The sequence below is a fragment of the Balaenoptera ricei genome, chromosome 6 (assembly GCF_028023285.1).
Source record: "Balaenoptera ricei isolate mBalRic1 chromosome 6, mBalRic1.hap2, whole genome shotgun sequence".
NCBI classification, from domain to species: Eukaryota; Metazoa; Chordata; class Mammalia; order Artiodactyla; family Balaenopteridae; genus Balaenoptera; species Balaenoptera ricei.
Genome location: NC_082644.1, coordinates 89367791 through 89392222, shown reverse-complemented (window position 1 = coordinate 89392222; position 24432 = coordinate 89367791). Strand labels below are relative to the sequence as shown.

At 48.8% G+C, this 24432-nt stretch overlaps 1 protein-coding gene across 5 annotated transcripts in view; it reads left to right on the top strand.

Moving 5' to 3' along the window:
* Window positions 1-24432, top strand: part of TBC1D2 (TBC1 domain family member 2) — a 41924-nt gene that overhangs the window by 4507 nt on the left and 12985 nt on the right. For 2 of the 5 annotated variants that reach the window (XM_059925139.1, XM_059925142.1), the window contains 5 exons: window positions 2284-2431; window positions 7954-8126; window positions 12159-12355; window positions 19376-19771; window positions 23553-23663. In XM_059925139.1, coding sequence (XP_059781122.1) covers window positions 2284-2431; window positions 7954-8126; window positions 12159-12355; window positions 19376-19771; window positions 23553-23663 — 1025 coding nt within the window. Of the gene's footprint in view, window positions 1-2283; window positions 2432-7953; window positions 8127-12158; window positions 12356-19375; window positions 19772-20734; window positions 20792-22114; window positions 22406-23552; window positions 23664-24432 lie in introns of those variants that run through there. The other 3 variants (XM_059925140.1, XM_059925143.1, XM_059925144.1) reach the window with 3 other exon arrangements.

Here is a 24432-nt window from a genome sequence, read left to right as displayed (position 1 = left end):
GACCCCTCTGCTAAAGAAGCAGAGAGCCAGGGATGTGACTCAGGATGAGCTAGGGCAACAGTATAGCATCAAGGGCAAGAATATGGGCTCTGAGGCCAGGCTGGCTGGGCTCAGATCCTAATCCTGTGCAGTCTTAGGCAAGTTGCTTAACCTTTCTGAGCTTCAGTTTCCTTTCCTGTAAAATGAGGTTTATAAAGAATACCTACTCCTTAGGGTTATTATGAGGATTAAATGAATCCTTACACCTTAAAGGGTTGGAACAATGCCTGCACATTGTCAGAGCTCAGTAGATGTCAGTTACTTTTACGATGATGACAATTACGGGAAGATCTCAAGAAATGAAACTTTCACAGAGTTGCTGTGAGGAAGGTTAATGAGAAAATGCAGTTATTGTTGTTGCTTCTTACATAAATGCTTTTGTGCTGTGAGTTGGGTAGATCCGTGATCTTATCCCCAGTGTTGCCGTGGGCAGAAGCTTCACCCCCTCCAGGTGGCCCACATGATCCCAAATCCTAAAACATCCCAGCATGGAGGAGTCCGGGAGCTCATACCCTCCTACCCCCATGCTGCAGCCAGCACTGTGACCAGCAGGTTTCACAGTTGAGACAGACCACCCACCGAGCTGCAGTGTGTCTAACATGCCTCACCCTCAGTTGACAGGGAAGCCCAATGGGCAAGGGCAGGACCTGCGGCTGGGCACCTCCTAGACCCTGCTACCCGGATGCTTTACAGACTGAGCTCATCTGCCCTTACCCTTCTCCCCACTTTTCCTTCCCTCAGTAAATGGGCTTCATTTACCTAGTTGCCCCTTCCTGGATCTCAGATAGCCGGTCCAGTCACCTGGGCTGGCCATGTCTACCCTCTGGCCTACACGTCAGATCTAGGCCCACACTGCTATTGCCTTGGGTCAGGCCTCAACTCTTAGCTAGAAAACCACAGTAGTCTCCCCTCCAGTGTCCCCATGTCCCAGCCTGCCACCTCAGACCCAACCTCTTCACTGCAGCCTGAGCGAGCTTTCTCAAATGAGCGCCTGAGCCCCACCCCGCTTCCGTGGCCGCCCTCTATGTCCCAGGCCCAGTCCCAGCTTTTTAGCACCAGACCCAGGCCTCATCCTTCCTCATCTCATCTCTGCCTGCTCCCCCAGTGCCCGCCTCGTGCTGTGCACTTCAGCAGCACCAGAGGCGTCCCTGCCCCCTCTTCTCTGCCTGGCGAATTCCTGCTTACTCTCTATGGCCAAGCTCCACTGCCACCTCCTCCTTTTGCCAGCCTCCTCTTGGAAGCCTTCCGGGACTTTGCCTGCTGGACTCTCTGTGAGCCCTCAACACTTTTTGCGGATGGTTACCTTGTGTTCTAATCACAGCGTCCTTGTCAGTCTCTGCCCCCTAGCCCTCAAGGGTGGGGGCCATGTCTTTGTCACCTGCGTCCCAAGTATCTGGTACCCTGCCAGGCACATTGGATATTTGTTGAGTGAATGTGTGAGCGAATACATTGAATTTTATCATTAATGAGGAAAGGAATGTAAAGCCCTGAGCAGAATGCCGGGTACCTAGTGAGTGTTCAATGTGTGGGAACTGTCCTGATAATACAGTTATTATATGTGTACCTGCACACTGTTAACTGTCATAGTAAATGCTCCTTTTTATGGTTTATGATACTCATCTGTAATTTTCCCAGAGAACCTTCTAGGTGTTTTATGCTTGTAAGGGCTTTCTTTGGGGAAGGGTTTGTTTGCTTTTGCTTCTGCACTTCTACTCACCCTCCACTCCCATCTGCGGGAGAGCCAACAGCCCTGGCTGTGCGGGAAACTGCAGCCTGAGCTGACACAGTTGCCGGCTCCGCCTCAGTCTAGAAGCAACAAGAAACCCTCCCGAAGACAGAATTCCTGAGTGTCCTGAAATCAGAAGAACCAGGTTATCAGAAGAATGGCTTTGGTTCAGCACACTCAGCGGGCCTCTTCTGGGCCAGCCCCTGCTGTGGGCATGGTTGCCATAATGACCAGGCGCCAGTCTCCTGAGGACGCTGCGGGGAGACACAGGAAGCCGCGGTGTAGGCTTCTCCTCTGAAGCCCTTCTCGTCCCGCAGCAAGCCACACCCTCCTGGACCCAGGGCCCCTGCGAAACCTTCCCCAGAAAGACATTCCTGGAGCCCTGAGCAAGCTGGCAGGCCCTGGATTAGCTGTCTGGAGACGGCTGCCCCACCTCTCCAGTCTCCACCCTGTCTAGTCTTTCTAAGTGCAGTGACCCGACCCCAGCATGGATGATTTTCCTTTTCTTTGTTCCCCAGAGCAAGAGGAGGCGGAGCTAGAGGAGTTCCTGTGTCCCGTGAAAACGCCTCCTGGGCTTGTGGGCATGGCAGCTGCCTTGCAGCCGGCCCCTGCTATGCCCTTGGCCCTTCAGAATATCTCCCTCAAGCACCTGGGAACTGAAATACAGTAAGTGCAGTGGAGCTGAGGGGCCTGCCAGGCTGCAGGCAGCACCTTCTTTGGAGCTTACAGTGATCTGGTGTGACTCCCCTGCAGGGAGGTGGACTTGGGTTCGGGGTTAGGGGCTTTATTTTCAATTCATTACATCATTACTTTAAAATACTACATTTGTTCTGATTTTTAAAGTCGTACACCTTCTTTGTAGCAAGTTAGAAACATCTAGAAAGATATAAATTTAAAATTACCCATAGTCCTTTCACCCAGACAAGCGTTCTTAGCATCACTTTCTTCACATTTTCTATATACATATATGCATAATTGAGATCATATTCAATGTAATGGAGTGATGGCTTCACAAATGTCTACATATGTCAAATGCATCAGATTATTCACTTCTCACATGTGTAATTTACTGTACGTCGATTACATCTTAGCTTCTTTTTCATCTAATAATGTGTGATATATAATGTGTGGAAATTTATATTTCCCACTGGCAGGCTTTGTTTTAAATAGTTCATAAGAAGATAGCACTATGGCCTGAGCTTTGGGGCCAAACTGCCTGCGTTTGTATCCTGGCTCCACCAGTCATGGGCTGTTCCACCCTTGGCAAGTTGTTTGATTTCTCTGTGCTTCACTTAAATTATTCGTACATGTAAATACAACAGTATTTGCCTTACAAGATTAGTGTGTGTGTGTTTGCGGTGGGGCGGGGGGGGGGGGCGTTATAAATGGGTTAATACATGTAAACTGCTTTAGAACTGTGCTTGGGGATCAGTAAGCACTTAAATATTATTCTGCTGCTATTATTGTTGCTCTAATTGAAGGGATGGAAGCTTTTGGGAATTCAGACTGTACCTAACACTGATCCTGTTTGGGTGCTTATTTTCTGTGTGGACTTCAGACAAACTGGGACCTCTTAGAAAGCAGAATAGATTGTTCCCTGGACTTAGATTAGAGACCCCGCCTCTGTGTGACTCAAGCATAGCATTTCTCTCTGTTGACTTCAGTGTTTGAATTTGCTTGGGTAACTAGCAGGAGAGTGATGCCGTTCTCAGGAGAGAAACAGGTTTTAGGGAAAATATGATGAGTGTCCTTTAGGGTCTACTGGCTAGAGATGGAACTACCCCACAGACATTTGGATGGAAAGGCCTAGAACTCAGGAGAGAGATCTGAGCCGGAGAGAGAGACTTGGGGGGTATGGGACGTGGTTGAGCCCCCCAGGATGAGAGGACAAGGATGGCGGCGCCCTGCAGGGGATCTTCCCTTGGGAGGAGCTGGAGGGGACTGGGTACATGGGGAGCCTGCTGTGGGAGAGGGGACCTGAGAAGCCCAGCCACCCAGCCAGTGTGTGTCCAGGGTGGTCTCACCAAGATTAAGCCAGGTTCGTGCCTAATGATGGCCACCCAACAGCAGAAGCAGAACCGAGAACCTGCAGAGACCGAGAAAGGAAGTTTTCGAAGATCAGTCAGTTACGTGTCATAACCCACAGAAAATGTGAGACGGTTTTGCAAGTGCCCTGGCTTGCTGACAGCCCCGGAAAGACCAGGGTTGCCCTATGTCTCATGCACCCCCTTTCCCTGGCGGAATTTGGTGCTTGCTCTTGGGTCTGCCATGAGCCCAGGTCATACTCGAGGAAGGACACTGTGCTAGGTGCCTTACACTCTCAGCAAGATGTCTGGACAAACCTGTGAAGTGGTATCTAATGGTTAAGTTCTCAGACCATGGATTAGACATCCAGGTCTATTGCTCAGCCCCACCATTTGCACGTTCTGTGGCTTTGGTTACCTATCCTTTCCAAATCAAAGTTCTCACTGTGCAGTGGAGGTTATAATAGTGCTTACTTCATTGGGCTGTTGTGAGGAGTAAAAGAGTTAAATGCATGTGGGTGAAGATTAGATTAGTTGAATTCCTAGGGTTTATCTTAGACCTGGCCCATGCAAGGGCCCAGTCATTGTTTGTTGTGGATATGTTCCTCATCCCATTGCAGATGGGAAAATCCAGGCTCAGAGAGGATAAATGTCCTGCCCAAGGTTATCTGTCTTTCCAGAACAAGTCCTTATGACCACTACTCCCATGCTGGCCACGCCTTTAAGACCTAGAGCTAAACCTACACAGAAAATGATCCATGAACTGCTCCAAGCAAAGTCAATACGTTTATGAAATGGAGATGCCTCTTCCAAGCACAGTAGTTTGGCTGGGTAATGGCCACCTGGGCTGTGACAGTAGTTAGTGAGCTGCCCATCCTCAGAGGGGACGTGTGCTAGGGCTTATAATGATCTTTGCTGCCCTGAAGTTGGGGTTTCTATGCCTTCCCACACCCCAGGACTGACTGCTTGTGAGGCCCTGGACATATTGGGGAGGCTGCAGCCCCTGGACAAGGGGAAGTATGGGCAGCAGTGATGGTCACCCCACCCAGCCAGTGCCCCTGGCTATAGGGATGTGCCCCAGGGTCCTTGCCAAATCATGTGGCTTATGGTGTGTGAGATCCATGTAATGGGGCTCAGCACAAGACCCAGCACAGAGTGATACTCAGTAAATAGTGCCTCTCATGGTCATCATTCATATTAATATGACCACCACCCTTTTATTTTTAGATGGGTAAAGTAAGAACTAAGAAGAGGAAATGACTAGCCCAAGGAGTCAGGGCTCCTTATTCAAGGTCAGGTGTTAGGAGTGCTGAGTTCTAATTTCTTCTCTGTTCTAAGTTTAATTGATTAATTTTACCTTCCATCAGTCATCTGTACTCTCCATTAAAGTACAATCTCACTCTTTTCCTATTCGGGACCCAACTATACCAAAAAACTGCATTTTGTTTTAAAAACAAGCTTAAGATCAAATGATAGTTCTTTGAAAAGATTAACAAAGTTGACAAACATTTATCTAGAAAGACCAGGAAAAGAAAGCAGACTCAAATGACTGAAGTCAGGAACAAGAGAGGGGACATTACTACCAATTTTACAGAAATAAAAAGGTTTATAAGGGAATACCATGAACAATTCTACGCTAATAAATTAGATAACTTAGATGAAATGGACAAATTCCTAGAAAGACGAATTACTGAAACTGACTCAAGAAGAAATAGAAAATCTAAATAGACCTGTAGCAAGTAAAGAGATTGAATTAGTTATCAAAAACTTACACCCCACCCCACCTACACACACACATGCACACACACAAAAACCTAGGACTGGATAACTTCACTGGTGAAGTCTACCAAACATTAAAGAAGAATTAATACCAACTCTTCACAAACTTTACCACCACCCCCCCCAAAAAAAAGAGGAAAGAGCATTTCCCAATTCATTCTATAAGGCCAATATTATCCTAATAACCAAAACCACACAAAGGTAATGTTTTGAACACCCAGAGCCTTCACCTAGACTCTCCTTATATTAATTTTGCCAGCAGGCTTCTTTTTCTAACTTCACAGAGGGCGTGGACCTTCATGAATCTCAGCTCTATGTAAGAATTTCAGTTTTAACTTCATACTTTGCATGGGTCCAAAACCTTGTTTTCTTTCCTCCTTTGCAACCAAGGCTCTAGGTTTCTGGTATCAACAGTTTATTTCTGATCACAAGAAAAAATAAATGTAACTATGTGTGGTGATAGGTGTTAGCTAGACTTACTGTGGTGATCCTTTTGCAATAAGTATATGTATTAAATCAATATGTTGCACACTTGAAACTAATATAATGTTACATGTCAATTATATCTCAAATTTAAAAAAAGCAGTTGATCCCTGGACAAACTCATGTCCTAGCCAACTTTCATAATAATAATGCTGCAAACAAACACTTCAAAATTCAGTGTCATGTAATAATAAACATTCATTTCCTGCACATCTGGGTTCACGTGATACAGGCTAGGTTCACCTGGTCTTGGCTCCAAGCTGTTGATAAGATGTAGGTTTCCTCCACATATTTCTCACGTTCCATGGACCAGCAGCTATGAGGCATGTTCTTCAAGAGGGCAAGCCCTACGTGCAAGCACATTTTAAGCCTATATTTACATTATATCTGCCAACATCCCTTTGGCCAAAGCAAGTCACATGGCTGTGCCCAAAATCAAAAGGAGGAGGGGGCCGTACTCTGCTCCTGTGGAGGTGGAGGGGAAGGGGTAAATATTTGCTGAAAAGTAATTTAATCTATATATTCATCTTCCTCTTTACTTCCCACTTGAGTTTCAACTCCTTTTTTGTGTTTAGTCCCTAGGGATTTTCCCTTCCTTTTCTGAGAATTCAGCTAAATATTTTTGAAATATGTTTTGCATTTATTTAGCATCTAGGTGCTTGTGGAACAAGGGTTTTTCAGAGTATTTTGTCTACCATATTGCTAGATGTATACATCACACGGAGGGATGATAGAGCAAAGCCAGGACTCCATCACAAGTCTACAGACTTTTTCATCCTTTTGTTTTCTGGCCACGCTATTGCTGCCCTTTAGGTAATTGACCTCCTCCTGCAGTGTTTTTCAAACTGTTGACCAGTAAGAAATACATCTTATTATATGGCTCAATACACATATATGTAATTCACAAAATTTTAATCCTTTGTAAGTGGGGCACATTCTGATATTTTCCATTCCATTTTTTTAAAATGCTGGTCGTGATACTAAACTGATTTTACAGTCTACCAATGGCTCACATCCTGCAGTTTGAAAAACACTGACCTAGTGAACTCTTTAGTCATTTTTTCTTCCTTGTTATTAGTTTTGGAATATGTCTACTTTTATACCTTTGCAAAGGGAAGATAAACTCAATTGAACTGCCTCTTCATCCAACTCATGAACTTCTCTGTGGTCTGTGGTGCCAGGCCAGCCTTTGGTGCTACCTAGTTCCTTCCTGCAAAACAAACATGTGTTGAGTCTGTACTCTGGGCACATGTGACCCAGTGCCAGGTGCCAGTAGGCATGCAGGTAGGTTAGTGCCCAGTTTTTGAAGAAAAGACACCACTACTCAGTCTAGACAAGTACTTGGTCAAAGAGTGACCCATGCATGAAGTGCAATAAGCTCCTTGGAGGCTGTGAGGTGATCAGTGAAGGCTACAGAGAGAATAGGTCTGAGCAGGGAAAGAAAGCAAGGGGAGCAAGAGGCCAGGAGGTGTTTGGAACTTTTCTCAGCAAAGTAGGGAGCCACTGGTGATTTTTAAGCCAGGTAGTTATAAGACCAGGTGAAGGTTTCGGGAAAGTTAGTTTGGCAAATCCATTTCAGTGAACAAAGCAGACAAATGCCCCTGCCCTCATGGAGCTTATGTTCCAGCAGTGGGGTTGGAGGCAGAGGAGTCAAGCTTGTATTGTTTACAAGGAATACTGCATATGGAATGTGATATGCATGATGAAAAATGGAAAGGAGAAGGGTAAGGGTGATGGGAGAGGTTCAGATGGGTTGCCTCCTGCAGGGTGCCTGCAGTCAGGCAGACTGATCAAGTCATGCCTGGGGTGGAGATGCGGCCTGAGCGCCAGCAGTGGCAGCGGGAAGGGTAGTGGGCAAGATAGCAGGGCTGGCAGCCCCATGATCCTCTATTTTCCTTTCAGAAACACGATGTACAACATCCGGGGCAACAAGCAGACCCAAGGAACAGGCCACAGACCCCCAGGAGAAGATTCTCCACCGAGCGAGGAGCCCCAGAGGGAGGAGCAGCCCTCGCCTGCTGACCTCAGCGCCCCGGGTGAGCCTCTGCCTCGTCTGAGCTGCCTTCAGAGACTGAGTGGGTGCCCTCTCTCCTCCCCATGAACAAACATCCGTGCTTTTGTGCGTCAGAGATGGAACTCTCCAGGTCACTCCTCCTGGGCTTCCATGGGTCTGGTAGTAATGATTCATTCTTTCTTTCTTTCACTCTTTCTTTCTCTCTTTCTTTCTTTCCTCCCTCCCTCCTTTCTTTCTTTCTTTCCTTTTCTTTTTTTTTTTTTAACTTGTGGTAAAAATACATAACAAAATTTACCACTTTAACCAATTTTAAGTGTATAATTCAGTGACATTAGGTACATTCACGTTCTTGTGCAACCATCACTACCATCCATTTCCAGAATGCTTTTCATCTTCCCAAACTGAAACACCAAGCAATGATTCTTGAAGTAATAAGGGAAAATATCTGTCGCTTTTTCTTTCTTCCTTTTTTTTTTTTTAATTTATAAGGAAAGGATATAAAAATGCTTTTCTGGGATGATTAAAACCAGATCTACATGAAGAAGCAGAACAAATGACCTCAAGGTATTCATCCCCTCTGTGACATGGCACTTTATTTCTTTACAAAATATTAGTGACCCATACCATGGGGGGGGGGTGGCAGCTTTGAAATTAGCATAAATGCCCTTAAAACATGTTTTAACTATGTAGAAGCAGTTGGGAGAAAACTGGCTAAGGCAGCACTGAGGGGTCTTATGGTAGAGAGGACCCCTGGGCTGCGTAGAAATTACTCTAGAAAAAGCACCACTTTGGAGCAGTGCCTGATGAGGCCCCACAGATCACGAGGAACAGCTCAAGAGAAGATCAGTACTGTATCTAATCAATAGTAATAATAGAACTAGCACTTACATGTAGCAGGTACTTTGTGCCAGGGCTACTCTAAGCCTTTTTTTTTTTGGTAGCAGTTTCATTCTGCTATAGTTCACATACCATACAATTCACTCCTTTGAAACATACAATTCAGTGGCTTTCAGTGTCTTCACAGAGTTGTGCAACCATCACCATAATCAAATTTAAAACATTTTTATTACCCCCAGAAGAAACCCCGTACCCCTCAGCCATCAGTCCCAGTCTCCACCTCCCTTCAGCTCTAGGCAACCACTAATCTACTTTCTGCCTCTGTAGATTTGCCTGTTCTGGACATTGCATATAAATGGAATCTACAATATGTAGTCCTCTGTGATTGGCGTCTTTTACTCAGCAGAATCTTTTCAAGTTTCATCCACATGCACGAAGCGCTTTACATGCATTAACCTGTTTAGTCTTTACAACAACCTGAGCGGTAAATACTGTTCTCCTCATTTAATAACTGAGGGAACTGGGAACGGATGTGAGGAATGACTCACTCACAGCTGCACAGTGAGTAACAGAATAGGATTCAGACCAAACAGTCTGGCCCCATATTCCTGCCTGAAGCCTCTTTTCTGAGTCAGTGACTTTGCAAACTACCTCTTTATTGCCATGAAACCGTGTCCCCATAAACAAAATCTGATACACAAAGCAAATAAAAGCAGAGTTGAGGCAGGGTTGGGAGTCTAGGCTCCCCCTCAGCCCCTCCCGCCCCACCCTCTTCCCTTCCCAGCCAGCCCTTGAGGCGATCCCACGAAATCCTAGGGCGCTGATTGAAAACCACTGTCTTAGGCCTCCGTTTTTCCCAACTGCAAGATGGGCACAGTGATCCTACCCTGCCTGCCCTCAGGGTTGGTGGACAGTAGCGTGCAGGGCTCCAGGGAGCCTCCTTGCTCTCTTAGATCCCGTGGCAGGAAAGGGAAAGAAGCATTGCATTCCTCTGAGCTCTGCAGGCTGCTTCGTACCTGGCTCAACCAGATTTCTTTTAAGCCTGAAACAAGACCGTTCTGTTCTTGTACTCAGCAAGGCCAAGGAGTTTCTGGTTCCTGTCACCTACTAGAGCAGTTTTTTATCTGCTCAAGACTATTTGGTTGGCCCTTGGCCTGGTCCCCAGAAGAAAGTTGCTAAGTCATTCAGCTTGTCCTGCAAGCCCTGTCCCCTCCCCTGGGATCTCATACCACATCCTTATTTTTAACATCATAGTCCCAAAAGAACTGGGTGTGACTTAACTACAATGTATATCAGGGGGAAGATAAATGAGTAATTTGAGTTAGGAAATTTAGATAGGCTCAAGAAAAAATCCTGCAGTGTACCAAAGGTGGGCAGCAAACGTGGCTCTGAGCTTCTCAGCAGCCAAGGCAAAGAGGGAAAGGCAAGTGGTTAGGTTATTTCCAGTGTCCGTAAGACTATAAACACATATTTTCTTGAAAGAAGCAAAGCTGGCCCTGAGAGCTGAGAAGAATTTATATTGGGGCCTCATAACGGACATAATGTGTATGTGCCCTGTGATCAAAATTCTCAGAGTCTCTTGACCATATAATGAGGCCATTACATGTCCCTTGATGCAGGCTGATGGCAGAGCCCTAAAGCACAGGCTGAGGGTAGGGCAGGACAAGGCGGTCTGGGTGAGTGATGCTCTAACATTGGATTTAAGAATAAAATTTAGGGACTTCCCTGGTGGCCCAGTGGTTAAGAATCTGCCTGCCAATGCAGGGGACACGGGTTCAAGCCCTGGTCCAGAGCCCATGCTGTGGAGCAACTAAGCCCGTGCGCCACAACCACAGAGCCTGCGCTCTAGAGCCCGCGAGCCACAACTACTGAGCCTGCATGCCACAACTACTGAAGCCTGCGCGCCTAGAGCCTGTGCTCCACAACAAGAGAAGCCACCGCAGTGAGAAGCCCGTGCACCACAACGAAGAGTAGCCACCGCTCGCCACAACTAGAGGAAGCCCATGCGCAGCAACGAAGACCCAATGCAGCCAAAAATCAATAAATAAATAAATTTATTTTTAAAAAAAAAAGAAAATTTAGCACCAGTCAGCAAACATTTTCTGTAAAGGGCCAGACAGTAAATATTTGAGGCATTGTGGGCCATACAGTCTCTGTTGCAAGCACTCAACTCTGCCTTTGCAGAGTGAAAGCAGTACAGACAATGCACAAATAAATGGGCATGGCTGTATTCCAATAAAACTTTAATTACAAAAGCAGGCCGCCCGAGTTGGCCTGTGGGCCATTGGTTGCTGACCCAGGCTCTACTGGAAATAAAAGGATACAGCCTTGAGACATTCAGCTGTGGGAGATATGTCTCCTAATTTAGCTTGTAATTAGAATCAAATGAGAGTTTACGTTACTCACTGGGGCAAGAATGCAGAGTACAGATATTTTGTGCTCCTATCAATGGACAGATCTGTGTGCTTTGAAAATCGCCCAGAGCCTGGAGGTGAGATCCCGAAATAAGAAAAAATACATCCTGCCTGGGCCCGTGCCTGAGAAGATGGCCACCTGGCAAACACTAGCGGGGTAGTAGGAGGTAACCCGTGCAGGTTGAGATTGGAGAGTAGGGAACAGAGAGTAGAGGATGGGCTGGATGACCCGGCACAGTGTAAACAATGTTTATATAGTCCAGTGGTTCTCAGAGTATGATCCCTGCACAAGCTGTATCAGCATCACCTAGGAACATTAAAAAATACAAATTCTCAAGCTGCGCCCCAGGCCTATTGAATGGAAAGCTCTGGGAGTAGGGTCCCCAAACTGCATTTTTTTAAAATATTTTTTTAAATAAATTTATGTATTTATTTATTTATTTTATTTTTGGCTGCGTTGGGTCTTCATTGCTGCACGCGGGCTTTCTCTAGTTGCGGCGAACAGGGGCTACTCTTCATTGCGGTGCGAGGGCTTCTCATTGCGGTGGCTTCTCTTGTTGCGGAGCATGGGCTCTAGGTGTGTGGGCTTCGGTAGTTGTGGCACGCAGGCTCAGTAGTTGTGGTGCATGGGCTTAGTTGCTCCGCGGCATGTGGGATCTTCCTGGACCAGGGCTCGAACCCGTGTCCCCTGCATTGGCAGGTGGATTCTTAACCACTGCGCTACCAGGGAAGTCCCCCCAATCTGCATTTTACCAGGCCTTCCAGGTGCTTCTGCAGCAAGCCCAAGTTTGAGAACTACTGAAGCCGCTGATCACAACCTCTGTGTTCCTCCTCTTGAGCAGGGAAAGATCCAGCAGATTCTCTGAAGCCTACACCCAAGTCCTCTCTGACCGCCAATCTCATTCAGAAAGCCAAGCGCCAGAGCAACACCTTCCCGCTCTTCACCGAAGGACTCACTCGGAACCGAACCGCCCAGGAGAAAGTGCTGGCCTTGGAGCAGCAGGTTCTGATGCTCACCAAGGAGCTAAAGGCTCAGAAGGTGAGCTCTGGCCCCAGAGAGGCCCCAGGCTCCAGTGGACCCCTCTGGGCCTGGAGCCCCTGGTCAAGCTAGATGTGATGCATTAGCCAGCCTGTGGTCCTTAACTGCCAAACTGCAGGTGGCTGGAAATGCTGTGCTGTTGATCAGTCAGGGACATACTGTCACTCGAGCTAGGTGACAGAAGGCCACCAAGGGCAGGTCTCTCGGATCTCTCCTGGGAGACTGTGCATGATCTGACCCCACACCCAAAGACAGACAGTGTTTGGAGGAGGGTAATCTGCATGCAGGGTCCTGGGAGGGGCCACCGAAGGAACTGGGGGATCTTTGACCTGGCAGCTGGTAACTGGGTGCAGGACAGAGAAACCAGGCTGAGCCAGGCCCAACAGAAGACAGTGACAGGGGGGAAGATTTAGGCTTCATAAAGAGAGAAGTTAATTATAGCAGTTAAGAGAGAAAGAGCTACATGGTCATTGTAGGTAACAGATCACACACATACACAGATGTTAAAATCACTCAAAAATCCTACAACTCAGAGAGTAAATCAAGTTCACATCCAGGGGTGACCTCATGAAGTAGTAAGGGTCACATGGCAGGGAGGCAATGGGGGATGCAGCATGGGCAGTAGGCTCTCTTTAGCACAATGAAAGTGATTAAACCAGCACAGTTGTTACCAAAAATCCTGAGCGTGGTGCCTGTGGTACTCTAGTGATGGGCCCCACTGAGGGCCCAGGCTCCTTTTCCTCTGAGAGGAAGGCCTAAGCTCTCTTGCTTGAGCTTTGGCTACTCTGAATCTCTGTCTGCTTTATTTCTGTTCTTGCTCCTGGGGAGGTAAGGGGTATACTCTATTTACTTCTAAATATTCTCCCCTTTGTACATTTCTTCTTTTCCTTTCTGCTCTGTTTTTAGAGGACACAGTCCAGAAAAATGCTCTCCCTACCTAGTTTTGCCCCTTCTCTGCCTTTCTTGCCCCTAAACAGTTATCACAGGAACCAGCAGAGGCTTCATTCCTGGCAGCTCAGGGGTTACATTTAATGAAGCAGCTGGTGATTAGAGTCCTCGAAGGAGGAAGCTCAATCATTCATGTGTTCTCAATTCATTTGTTTATTCACGAAGCTTTTATTGAGGGCCTGTTACAGGCATGCAGTGTTCTAGGTGCTGGGGAACAAACAGTGAGAAAAGATACAGCCCTGCCCTTGCAGGCTTGTAGCACCCAAGTATATCCTTACAGCGTGTGAAGTCTCCTCTGATGCCACTTAGCAGCCCAGCCGTCACTCTTTTCCTCCGTCACCTTTGCGTTCCTGTCATGAGGCTGCTGGCCGCTCCTGAGAGCTGAGCGCGTTAAGCTGAGCTGTAGCAGCTTCCTGATCCCTGTATCAGTACAGCTTCAGTCCCAAACCCGACCTGGAAAGGAAGAGCAATGTAGAATGTAAACACCGCTTGTCGTTTCCATGCTTCTTCCCCTCCTTTCTAGGAAATGTGGGCAGCCTCCCGTGACTCGGCCTTTCCTTCTAAGGCATTAGGAATTGTCAAATGAAGTGGAGAGGCCCCGGGAGACCTAGATTTCATTCCGCTTTGCCCCTCATGGCTGTGCAGCTCTGGAGGACTCTTCGTTCTTCAGGAAATGAGGCAAGCTCTTGGAGATTAGTACGGGCTGCCCAGGATGTCGACAACTCCCCTACAGTCAGAGTGCAAATGTCAGGAGGAAGTTGTTCCAACATTAAAGAATCTGGACTTTTTTACTAATTCACTTTCCAGCAGACCTCAACCCTATCCTGGGGCAGATAGTGGGGAGGAGATCAAGTCTTGGGGTTTAGCTTCTGACTCACGAAATGAGTGGATGGTGTGCTCTCTGACCCATCTCCCAGATGGCCGCACCGCCCCGGCACACAGGATCTTAGTTCCCTGACCAGGGATCCAACCCACGCCCCCTGCGGTAGAAGCGCAGCGTTCTAACCACTGGACCTCCAGGGAATTCCCTCCTCCTCTTTATATGGACTTATAATCATGTTTTCTGAAGAGGCCTGTGTCCAGATTCATAAAGCTGCCCCAAACATTGCAGGCTTTGATTATTTTGGCTGTGACTGTGTCATTCCCTGCTCTCCTTGTTGATTCCTTCCCGCTTTACAAGGAGTAAAAGCACCCCCCTCCCTCCCTCCCCGAGGGGCTCTGGGAGATGTGCTTGCGGGGTATAGCAGTGATGGAAGGAGGCCGTCCTTACCTTTATTCCACATTTAGAAGGGGGACCCCAGCCAGACCAACTGTGGGGTTTCACGTTCAACCCAAATACCAAAACCAGTGAGGAGAAGGAGAAAAAGAGACTGACTCTTGACCTAGAGGTAAGACAGAGGAGTCTGGCACAATCTTGGGGTGCCCATTGGTACCCCAGGCACTCAGAAATGCTGGTCAGAGAGCAGCTCTCCATCTGAGACCTTTTAAGTGTAATACCTCAGCTGGGGAAACAGTCCCCTGGACTTCCTGGGCCCATGTCTACAAGATGCCCTCCTGTGTCTCTTCAGTGGGCAGGTGCCACCTTTTTGCCTCAGGCTGCAAGAGGACATGGGAACTGGGGGTCTCATCCTGGCTCAGCCAGCCAGGCAGACACTGCCAATAGCTTTAGCGATTTTTAAGAATTTGTATCTCAAACTCTTGTTGGATGCTGTGGAGGGCACTGAGGTACACTGGGCCAAATCCCTGCCCTTGGGGACCTCACCATCCAGTGGGCGAGGAGAAGACGTGAGCACAAGTAACTGCTGGTATGAAGTGTGGCCCCAGTACTGTGCTGGCTGGTGCCTTCCACGCACTGTCTCTCCTCTTTACAGCAGTTATCCTCTCCTTTTCCTGACAGACTGAACTTCTGAGAGCTTCTGCATGCCCATGCCCTCCTGGGCGCTGAGTCAGGGTTCAGGCTCTGGTCTGTCTGCCTCCAGAGCTTCTGCCCTCTTCGCTGCACCACGTTCAAGGGGCTCAGAGAAGGTGGCTGACTTGTCCAAGGTCACGCAGCTGGAAGAGCCAGGACGTGGGCACTGGTCTCCTTCCCCAGGTCCAGGACTCCTCACAGCCCGGCCGTCTCCTCCATGCTCTCGCAGTGTAGCCCAGTATCAGACACAAGCACCGCGACTCCTCCTCAGAAAAAATGAATGCACTCCCTGTGATTCCAATACCCATTAAGCCATTATCCATCCCAGTCCCCTGCAGCGCTGGCCCCCCAAGAGATTTGGACTCTGGGAGACGGCACCAGATGGCAGCTTGGCCTGGTGGCTCAGGCTTTCAGAGTCGGCAGCATTGCACCCAACCTGAAGGCTGTCTGCTCCGACAGGTGGAGGGCTGTAGTTTGTGGGGATGTTGGCTGCCAGGAATGGTGAACCCCTCCCCCGGGCCCTGCCAGGGGCCAGCTTAGCTCACTCAGGATTACTTGGTGAAGGCATATAATTCACTGAGGAAACTTGATCAGAGCAAGGTGCAGCCTCTCCCTTCCCTAGAAGCCCAGCCGGAGACTTCAGGGTACAGGTCCTGGAGAGGGGTACAGGCCTTGGAGGGAGGGGGGTGAGAGGGCCCCTGTGCTTGGGGAGGCACACTTGTCACAATTTCTCTCTCACCCTTTCAGCGACTCTTGGTGGAATAGGACCGTCATCTCCATTTTACATACGAGAAAGCTGAGGTTCAGTTTTCTGAAACACCCGCATTAGTGGATCTGGAATGGGAACCGAGGCCTCTGTAACTCCGAAGCCAGTGCTCCTTCACCTGTTCCCAGCTGGCACCGAGCCCCTTAGGGGTCAGAGGCCGTCATGTCCAGGGCACTCCCAGTCCAGTGCTCTTTCCACAAGCACTGTTGGACCCGCCCACCTTGGTTCTAGTGAGCAATGAAGGTATCCACACTTTAATAAGATAAATGATTTATTGGCTTTTAAAATGTTTACTAAAATGACAACTTATTACCAGTTGTCGAAATCTAAGATCGACCAAACAATGATTCAATTAAGAAGTATTAAAAGTATCACTTGATCAGCTCTTCTACTTTAAGACTTGGTCCTAAGGCATTGCTTATGATTGTGGAAATTGGAAACAACCCAGATGTCCATCCTAGGAGGTGGGATGAAGGGAATTGTGTGCTCCATACACGGAATACTCTTGAACTGTTGCAAATGATAGTGTTGCTTGATAATGACTGACCTCGAGAGGCGTCATCACATTGTAAGGACAAAAGCAGCTTCAAAATGGGATATTCAAGCTTTCCTTTTTGTTTTTATTATTTCTATTTGATGTATATGTGCATTTTTGTGACTGGCTTAATTCACCTAGCATAAGGTCCTCAATGTTCATCCATGTTTTAACATGTGATGGGATTTCCTTCCTTTTTAAGACTGAATAATATTCCATCATATGCCACATTTTGTTTATCCATTCACCATCGACAGACACTTGGGTTGTTTCCACCTCTTGGGTCTTGTGAATAATGCTGCTATGAACATGGGTTATTCCCATTTTTAAAGAAATTCAAAGAAGCATTTCGATGCAAAATCCGTTAACTACACATCATGAAGAAGTGAAGGGTCTTAGGATTGGAGTTGGGAGCCTTCTGTTCTAGCTGCAGTTTTCCCACTCATGGGGATCCACCAGGTCCCTTTAGTCCTCTCTTCTCCTTTCTTGAGCTTCAGTCTCCCTGCGTGACAGCGGGGTGACTGAACCAGGTGGTCTCCCAGGGCCATCCAGCCTCCAGGTTTTCTGAATCCATGATCCATTCCCACTCCTCACTTTACACTTCCTGCTCTGGCTCCATCCCTCTCCCGGGTTCCTTTCTTCCTGTCTTATTCTGGTGCAGGGGTCCTGGGGTGGGAGGACAGCCTCCCGGGCTGGTGTCTTGGTCTTGGATTTGGAGAGCCAGATGTGGGAAGGGAGAGACAGCTGATGTAGTGAAATGGACTTCAGAGTTGACTCTCCCAAAGTTGGCAGACAGATACCCCCCTGATTCTGAGGCTAGGGCAAGTCTGAGCAGTGGCATGTACTTGTTATTTCACCAGGCAGTTACCCCAGGTAATCTCCAAATCTCAGCTGACTCAGAAAATGGTCTAGGCTTCTCAGTTATCCTGCAGCCACAAGAATGTTGATCTCGGTCAGTACCGCCCTGGGAAGCCAACTTCTAAATCCCTGACGTGCCAGTTCGGTTAGCAGCCACCCGCCCCTCCCCACCTTCCTGCCACACCCAGGACCCACAGCTCCATACCTGTTCTTTCATTCCATTGAGGCTTTGCTCAAGCTGTTGACTCAGCCCCATCTGGAAAGCACTCCCAACCCTCAGCTCCCACTTTCTGCCCTTGTCTCCCCCCTGCTGCTTGACCGTCACTGGCCCTCCTCATTCTTCAGGATCAGTTTAAACTGCTCCGCCTTTCTGTAGAATGTACTGGTCTTCCCCCGCCTCCGCCCCAGGCAGAAGTCATCGCCTGCTGCCCTGGGTCCCCACAAACACCCTTGCTTCCCCCTCTCACGGTAAATCATTCTGTGACAGTGGTTCACCTTTGCTCCCACCAGCCTTCGTGGTCCTTGAGTGTGGGAACTGTGACTGGTCCCTCTCTGGGTCCCAGGGGCTGGCACTGAGTGAGTGCTTGATAAAGGTTAGGTGGATGGATAGAAGAGAGAGAACCGGAGAAGGGACGGTCACTAGTACGAAGGTTTCGGAAGGGGTATGCTAATTTGGTCTTATCGTTAGCTTCTGAAATGAAGTCATGATTTTGGGCAGTTCTCCAAAATGGAGTTGTTCTTAGCCTATCCAGCCGATCATTTATTTAAATACTTTGGCATGCATACAGTTAATGTGTCTCCAGGAAACCACGCTTTTCCAGATGAGACTGGCATGGAGCACAGCAGTGTGAGCTAAAGGCCCTAACTGCCAGGTCTGGCTGCCTGGCTTCTGATATTCTGATCCTGGTCCTGAATGAATTCACATCCCTGCTTTGGGGCAGGACAGGTCCCTGAATGCTGGGGAGGTTGGAAGCTTGAAGGCACAGGGAGCCAAACCTTGAATTTCCACATGAATCGGCTGCCCCTGCCAAGGAATAAATCGAAGCCCGTTGCTTCTGAACTCCTGGACGCTTCTTTGCACCAGCCTTGCAGGCATCGTTGGATGGTCTGAGGGGTGGGCACAGATGGACTGAATGAAGCCCTGGGTGTGTGGCGAGGTGTGAGGATTGCCAGTTTGTTTTCTCTCTAATGCCGCCTCAGCTCGATTGGTAGTGACTGCTTGAATGCCATGTTCAGAAGGACTCTGAGGCCTCAGCTAGGCTTTAGCGGGAAAGAGTACTGAGGTTGATGAGTGATGTCTGCCTCAGGGGTGAGAAGGAAGAGCCATGCCCACGTGCCACGCCGCTGCCACCCCTGCTTTCATTACTGACCGAGCACAGGATGCTCAGTGTCTGGATGATTTGGAGTTAAATTCCACTCTGCTGGGCCTCAGTTTGTTCATTTCTGAAACAGACATATATTAGTTGGGGAATGGGCAGAAGCCTTAAAGTACTGTGGCCTAAAACGAATTGGAAGTTTATTTCTCTCTGACATTGAAGAATCCAGAGTGAAGTGTGCAGTTCCGAGCTGGTGGCGCGACTGTGCCATCCTCAACATGCAACTTCTGCTTGTGAGCCCAGCGTGGCTGCTCTGGTTCCTGCCATTTCCCAGCCAGGAGGAAAGGGAACTAGGCCAGGGGAGCGCGTGCGCAGTGGTTTGGAAGGCATGACCCAGAAGCTGCCCACAGCATTTCTCATATCCCATTTGGGCACGGTTTGGGCACACTTGGCCACACCTAGCTATGAGCTTGGCTGGGAAATGTAGTCCTCTGCTGGGGAACCATGTGTCCAACTAAGACTCTTTTGAGTAGAAAAAGAGAATGTGGGTGCTGGTCAGTGATGCCCTAGGGGATGTTGCCCGCCACCTCTCAGGGCTCTTAGGAGAACTGATGACAGCGTCTGCCTCACCTCTGGCACGTAACAGGCCTTCCCCGAGCTCACCGGGCTCTTCCCTTTCCCCATGCAGGAGCTGGTGAAGATCCTGCACAAGGCGCTGGAGGCTGCCCAGCAGGAGAAGAGGGTGTCCAGTGCGTACCTGGCAGCGGCCGAGGACAAGGACCGGCTGGAGCTGGTGCGGCACAAAGTGCGGCAGATCGCGGAGCTGGGCAGGCGGGTGGAGGCCCTGGAACAGGAGCGGGAGAGCCTGGTGCAGGCGGCGAGCCTGCGGGAGCAGGAGGTGCAGGAGCTGCGGCAGCACGTGCAGCTGCTCATGGACAAGAACGAGGCTAAGCAGCAGGTCATCTGTAAACTCTCTGAGAAGGTCACCCAGGACTTCATGCATCCCCCCCGCCAGCCCCCTGCGCCCCCAGATGCAGCTGACAGGGACCTCCTGAGCCAACAGGAAAAGATGGAGCACCTGAAGGTAGGGGCCCCTCCCTCCAGGCCCTGGGCCCTTGGGGGAAGGCACTGCTCTTGACCCCAAGGGTTTTCTAGACAGAGCTGGGGTGACCCTTAATACTGGAGTATTCACATCTGAAACAGACATTGGTAGAAATGTTGCTACACGCTTCCTCACCTTCTTAACCAGAGGGCCCAGTGCAATTTGACCTTTTCATGATATCCTAGGCTGAAAAGTGAAGGTATCTCTAAATTATCAAAGTAGAGATGAAGAGCCCCAGATGGAGTCAGAACTCCTAAGCGCTCTGGGGCCTGGCCTGCTCAGCCTCCTTTAGCGCCACGCTGATGCTCTCAGGAGCCCCCGAGGCGCCCGGCAGCCCTCCCCAGCAGTCCTGCACACGAGTAGTGACCTGTGGCTGGCTGTGACTTGCTCGTGATAATGACAGTAATCGCTGCTCCTACTTACAGATTGGGTACTGTGTGGTAGGCACTGTCCTAAGTGCTTTACTTTCATCACTTCCTTTAGTCCTCGCACCAGGCTGGTGAGGCAGCCGCTTATGTGCTCCCCACTTTACAGATGAGAATGCCAGGGCTGAGAAAGGTGAAGTAACTTGCCCAGGACCGTGTGCAGAGGAAGTGGGGGGGACTGGAACTGGGTTGCAGCTCACCTCTCTGACTAGTCTTGTCTGCTCTGCCGCCTTCCAGCTTCTGTGGCCCTTCCAGCCACCACCATCATCCTGGCCTCACCCTTGCCCAGGGTGTGGCTCTCACCCGGGAAGGGCCACCCCATCCCGCAGGGACCAGTTGCAACACAGGGGGCAGGAACTTTATTTTAACTGTGATACCTGCCACGGGCTGCAGCCTCCTCTCTGGAGGGTGGTGACAGGAGCTGGGGATAGGTGCTCCTCGTACCCACCGTCCCTACAGGCAGCCACATAGCCCCAGTCAGTCCTTCCACAACCCTCGCACTCACAGCCACAAGAGTATACATCGGATTACCACGGAAATCCTGTGCTGCTGTATCAAAGAACTGCTGTCGGACGGGGTAAGAGGGGGAAAGGAAGAAGGAGAGAAATCTGGGAGCTTTTGAGAGACCAGTGGGCAGTGTGGTATGGTGGCCACTCCCCAAGCTCTGAAGTCAGGCAGACTGCCTCTTGCTAGCTGTATGACCTTGGGCAAGTTATCTCACCTTTATATAACATGGCCTAACCAGTCCTACAAACAGAGTTGTTAGAAGGGGAAAGGAAGATGACATGAAACCCAGATTTCCTTCCCTTTCTTTCAGCATGAAAAAGCATATAACCAGTCTCTGAACCTTTTCCCTTATTTGGTCTAAAATCAGAGATTCTTTTGAGTGCAAAATGAAAACAAAACCTTTCAAATGCAGATGCAGCTAGGTTGTTAGAAAGCTGTGAGTCCCTCATAAAGCAGTGAAAATTGCTTCCATGAGATTGCTTTCCTACCCTGCTCTGCCCTGCTAAGTGTCTTCTTTCTGTGCCCATCCTGCTGGAATCCACTGTTGAAGACCCAGTAGAGCAGCATGGGGGTCAAAGAGATAGACTCGCTGGGTGCCTCCAGACCGTCTCAGAGAGTTGCCCGGAAGTGTGGATTCACCTAAATGACTGAGCATGCCCCTGAGTTTGCAAGTTCAGGAATTTAATTTATCAGTGAGCCCAGATATGAAGAGATTCTGGGTACAATTCACATCAACCATGCTTACATTTATGGCTGCTCCTCAGAGGTTGTTAGAAAGCTATCAGTCCTGCAGCTGACACCTTGGAGGTGTTTTCTGCTAGAAGGAGTTGCATGTACTAGATTCCCTTATTTTTTAGCCTTTAGGTCTCTGATCTAGAAAAAAATAGAAGACCCATCAAAACTCCACTGTCTTTAAGTTTTGGGACAGAGTGTGTTCACATTTCCTGCTTGCCCTTGTGGTTAAGGACACTCAACTTTAAGGAAATGCCCCCCTTGTTGAAACTGTCAGTGTGAGGACAGAATCACTGACTTCTTGAATATCAGAGCCAGAAAGACTCAGAGATCTAGTCTTCCCCCTCATTTTCTGGCACGGTCGGCCGAGTCCTGGAGAGGGGAAAGGACTGGTCCAGGGTCGCACAGTACAAGCAGCAGGGTTACAGCCTGACCCCAGGTGTCCCCACGTCCAATCCACTGCCTTCCCCGCTAGCACAAGGGCTAGTCCACACGGCATTTCCCAAAGATGATTCCCGGGTCCCTGGTCCCTGTGAAAGCAGGAGGGCAAACTCTCTTCTTCCCTGTCCCCTTTCTCCAGTTGTGTTTTCCTCCTTTGCCTCACTGGTGACAGTCACATGGCTTTTCTCTTCTCAGAGCTCTCTCTTTTTCCTCCCTACAGTTCTGAGCCAAGAAGAACACTGAAGGTAGGGCAGTGAGTGAACGGGAAGGCACTGCCCAGATGCCACCCCACCCAGGCCCACAGCTGCTCTGAGGGGCGCTCGTACCTGCCCTCCTTGTCCGGGCTGCAAGCAGGGTGCCCTGTGCGACACATCCAAAGCCTTGGAGAGCCCCTGGACATGAATTGGAGCTTCTGAGCTGGGAGGGATCTTGGCCAGAATGAAGAGGGTCAGCACAGCCTATGAGCTGTACACAAGTGACCCATCCCTGACATTGAAGTGCCATGGGCGAGGTGTGCTATTCTTAATTTCCTGATAAATCAGGGCCTATCCGAAGTCGTACCTGCAATAGTCTCTCATACTCATCTACATGCCAGTACATTTTCTTGAGTGAGAGAGAAAGGGATTGAGTTTCCATTAGTAAATGCCCTGGAATTGCTAGGTATCACTGTGAGCATGTGTTGTCCATTGTTCCCACAGTGTCCATCCAATCAGAATAAAGATTGAGAGCCATGGCTGCAGCTGCAGCTACTCCTTTCAGGCTCCTGCTTGACCCTCCCCAGTGCATGGCCAGCTTCTCCTTGCATGCCCCAGCAGGAAGATCATACTCCCTCCCCTGGACAGCTTGCAAAAGGAAAACTCTAGGCTCAGATATAAACATTACCGCTTTATTCATAATAGAAACAAACCAGGGACTTCCCTGGTGGTCCAGTGGTTAAGACTCCACGCTTCCACTGCAGGGAGCACGGGTTCAATACCTGGTCAGGGAACTAAGAGCCCGCATGCCACATGGCACAGCCCAAAAATAAAACAAACAAACCAAAAACACCCAGGGCTCAAACTGAAAAAGCAACAGGAGAAGGATTATATCTAAGTTATGGTAAATTCACCTAATAGAATAGTCATCAGACATTAAAAATTATCTATCATTGGGAAACTTCTGTAGCAACATAGAAAAGTATTTACAAAGTGACACTAAGTAAAAAATTTTCACCCAAAATTGTTCAGTATGATCACCAATATATGACAAAATATTTTTATTTAAAAAAAAAAACACTACTTGAATGTTTGCTCTGTTTTGGTCCTTGTACTTAGTGTGCACGTTACCTCACTTAGTCAGCAGCTGCCAAGTGGGGTAGTTGGTATTTGCTCCTTTTACAGATGAGGAAACAGAGGGTCAGATTGATTCAGTGAGGCCTCCCTGCCAGGAAGTCAGAGCCAGGACTTGAAGTCCAGGCTTAATGCTCTCTCCACCATGTCATGCTGGCATCAAGATTAGAGAAGGGGGCTACCACTATTATTTTTTTTCTTTCAGACTTCCTTTTCTGTTGCCATTATTGGAAATTTCTAAAGGAAGAAAGTGTTGGCAGCTCATCTGAGAGTGAGGACCAGGGAGATGTTTCTGGTGCAGCTCATTAAATGCTTTGCTCTCTTCTCCAGGATGACATGGAAGCATACCGGACCCAGAACCGCTTTCTTAACTCCGAGATCCACCAGGTCACAAAGATCTGGAGAAAGGTGGCTGAGAAGGAGAAGGCCCTCCTGATGAAGGTGAGGCGCGGGAGCCCTTTTCTGGCCCTCTCTGTCCCCAGCCACCCTTCCAGTCCTCTCACCACCTCACCACTGTCTCACTCTCTCCTCATGACCTGACTGCTCTCCCTCTGGACCGTGCCCTTCATGAGCTGGCTTCCACATATCAGGGATCTGTGCTCTGCTGACTGCCGCTTCTGATCACAGAGGTGAGGGGAAGAGGCAGGCAGCCACTGCTGTCCCACCTCCCCACGTTGCTGCAAGCCCCTACCGCCTAAAGTAACTGCCAGGGGATTTAAAGGGCCTTCCCCATCTTTGTATTTCTCTTTTTCCCCTTTTGGGAGCCAGGTATTAACTCTACATTCCAAAACCACCACAAATATGGGGGAAATTAGAAAGTGACCACGCGTGCCCAGGGAAAGGCTCAGAAAAGACCTAAGAGGAACTTAAGTTTATACCTCAGGCTGATCCTGGGAACAGAGACAGCCTACAACAGTCAAAACCAAAAACCAAAACAGCAAACCCTAGGTAAGAAGGCATATCTGATTTCCAGAGTTAACACTGTCATTTTTAATAATATAATAGCTAGTTATTTTACCAGCAAAAGCGGGTTTATTCGGGACTAACCAGAGGAATTACAATTTGGGATACTTGAACTATGGTGAACCACAGGCAGATTCAGGGGACAAGGAAGGGGAACTTGCTTTTTATCGGGAAAAGGAAGGGGTTGGGAGGGGCTGTGATAACCAAAAAGTCCATTGGAGGAAACTAGGAGTCCCAAGTATGGAGG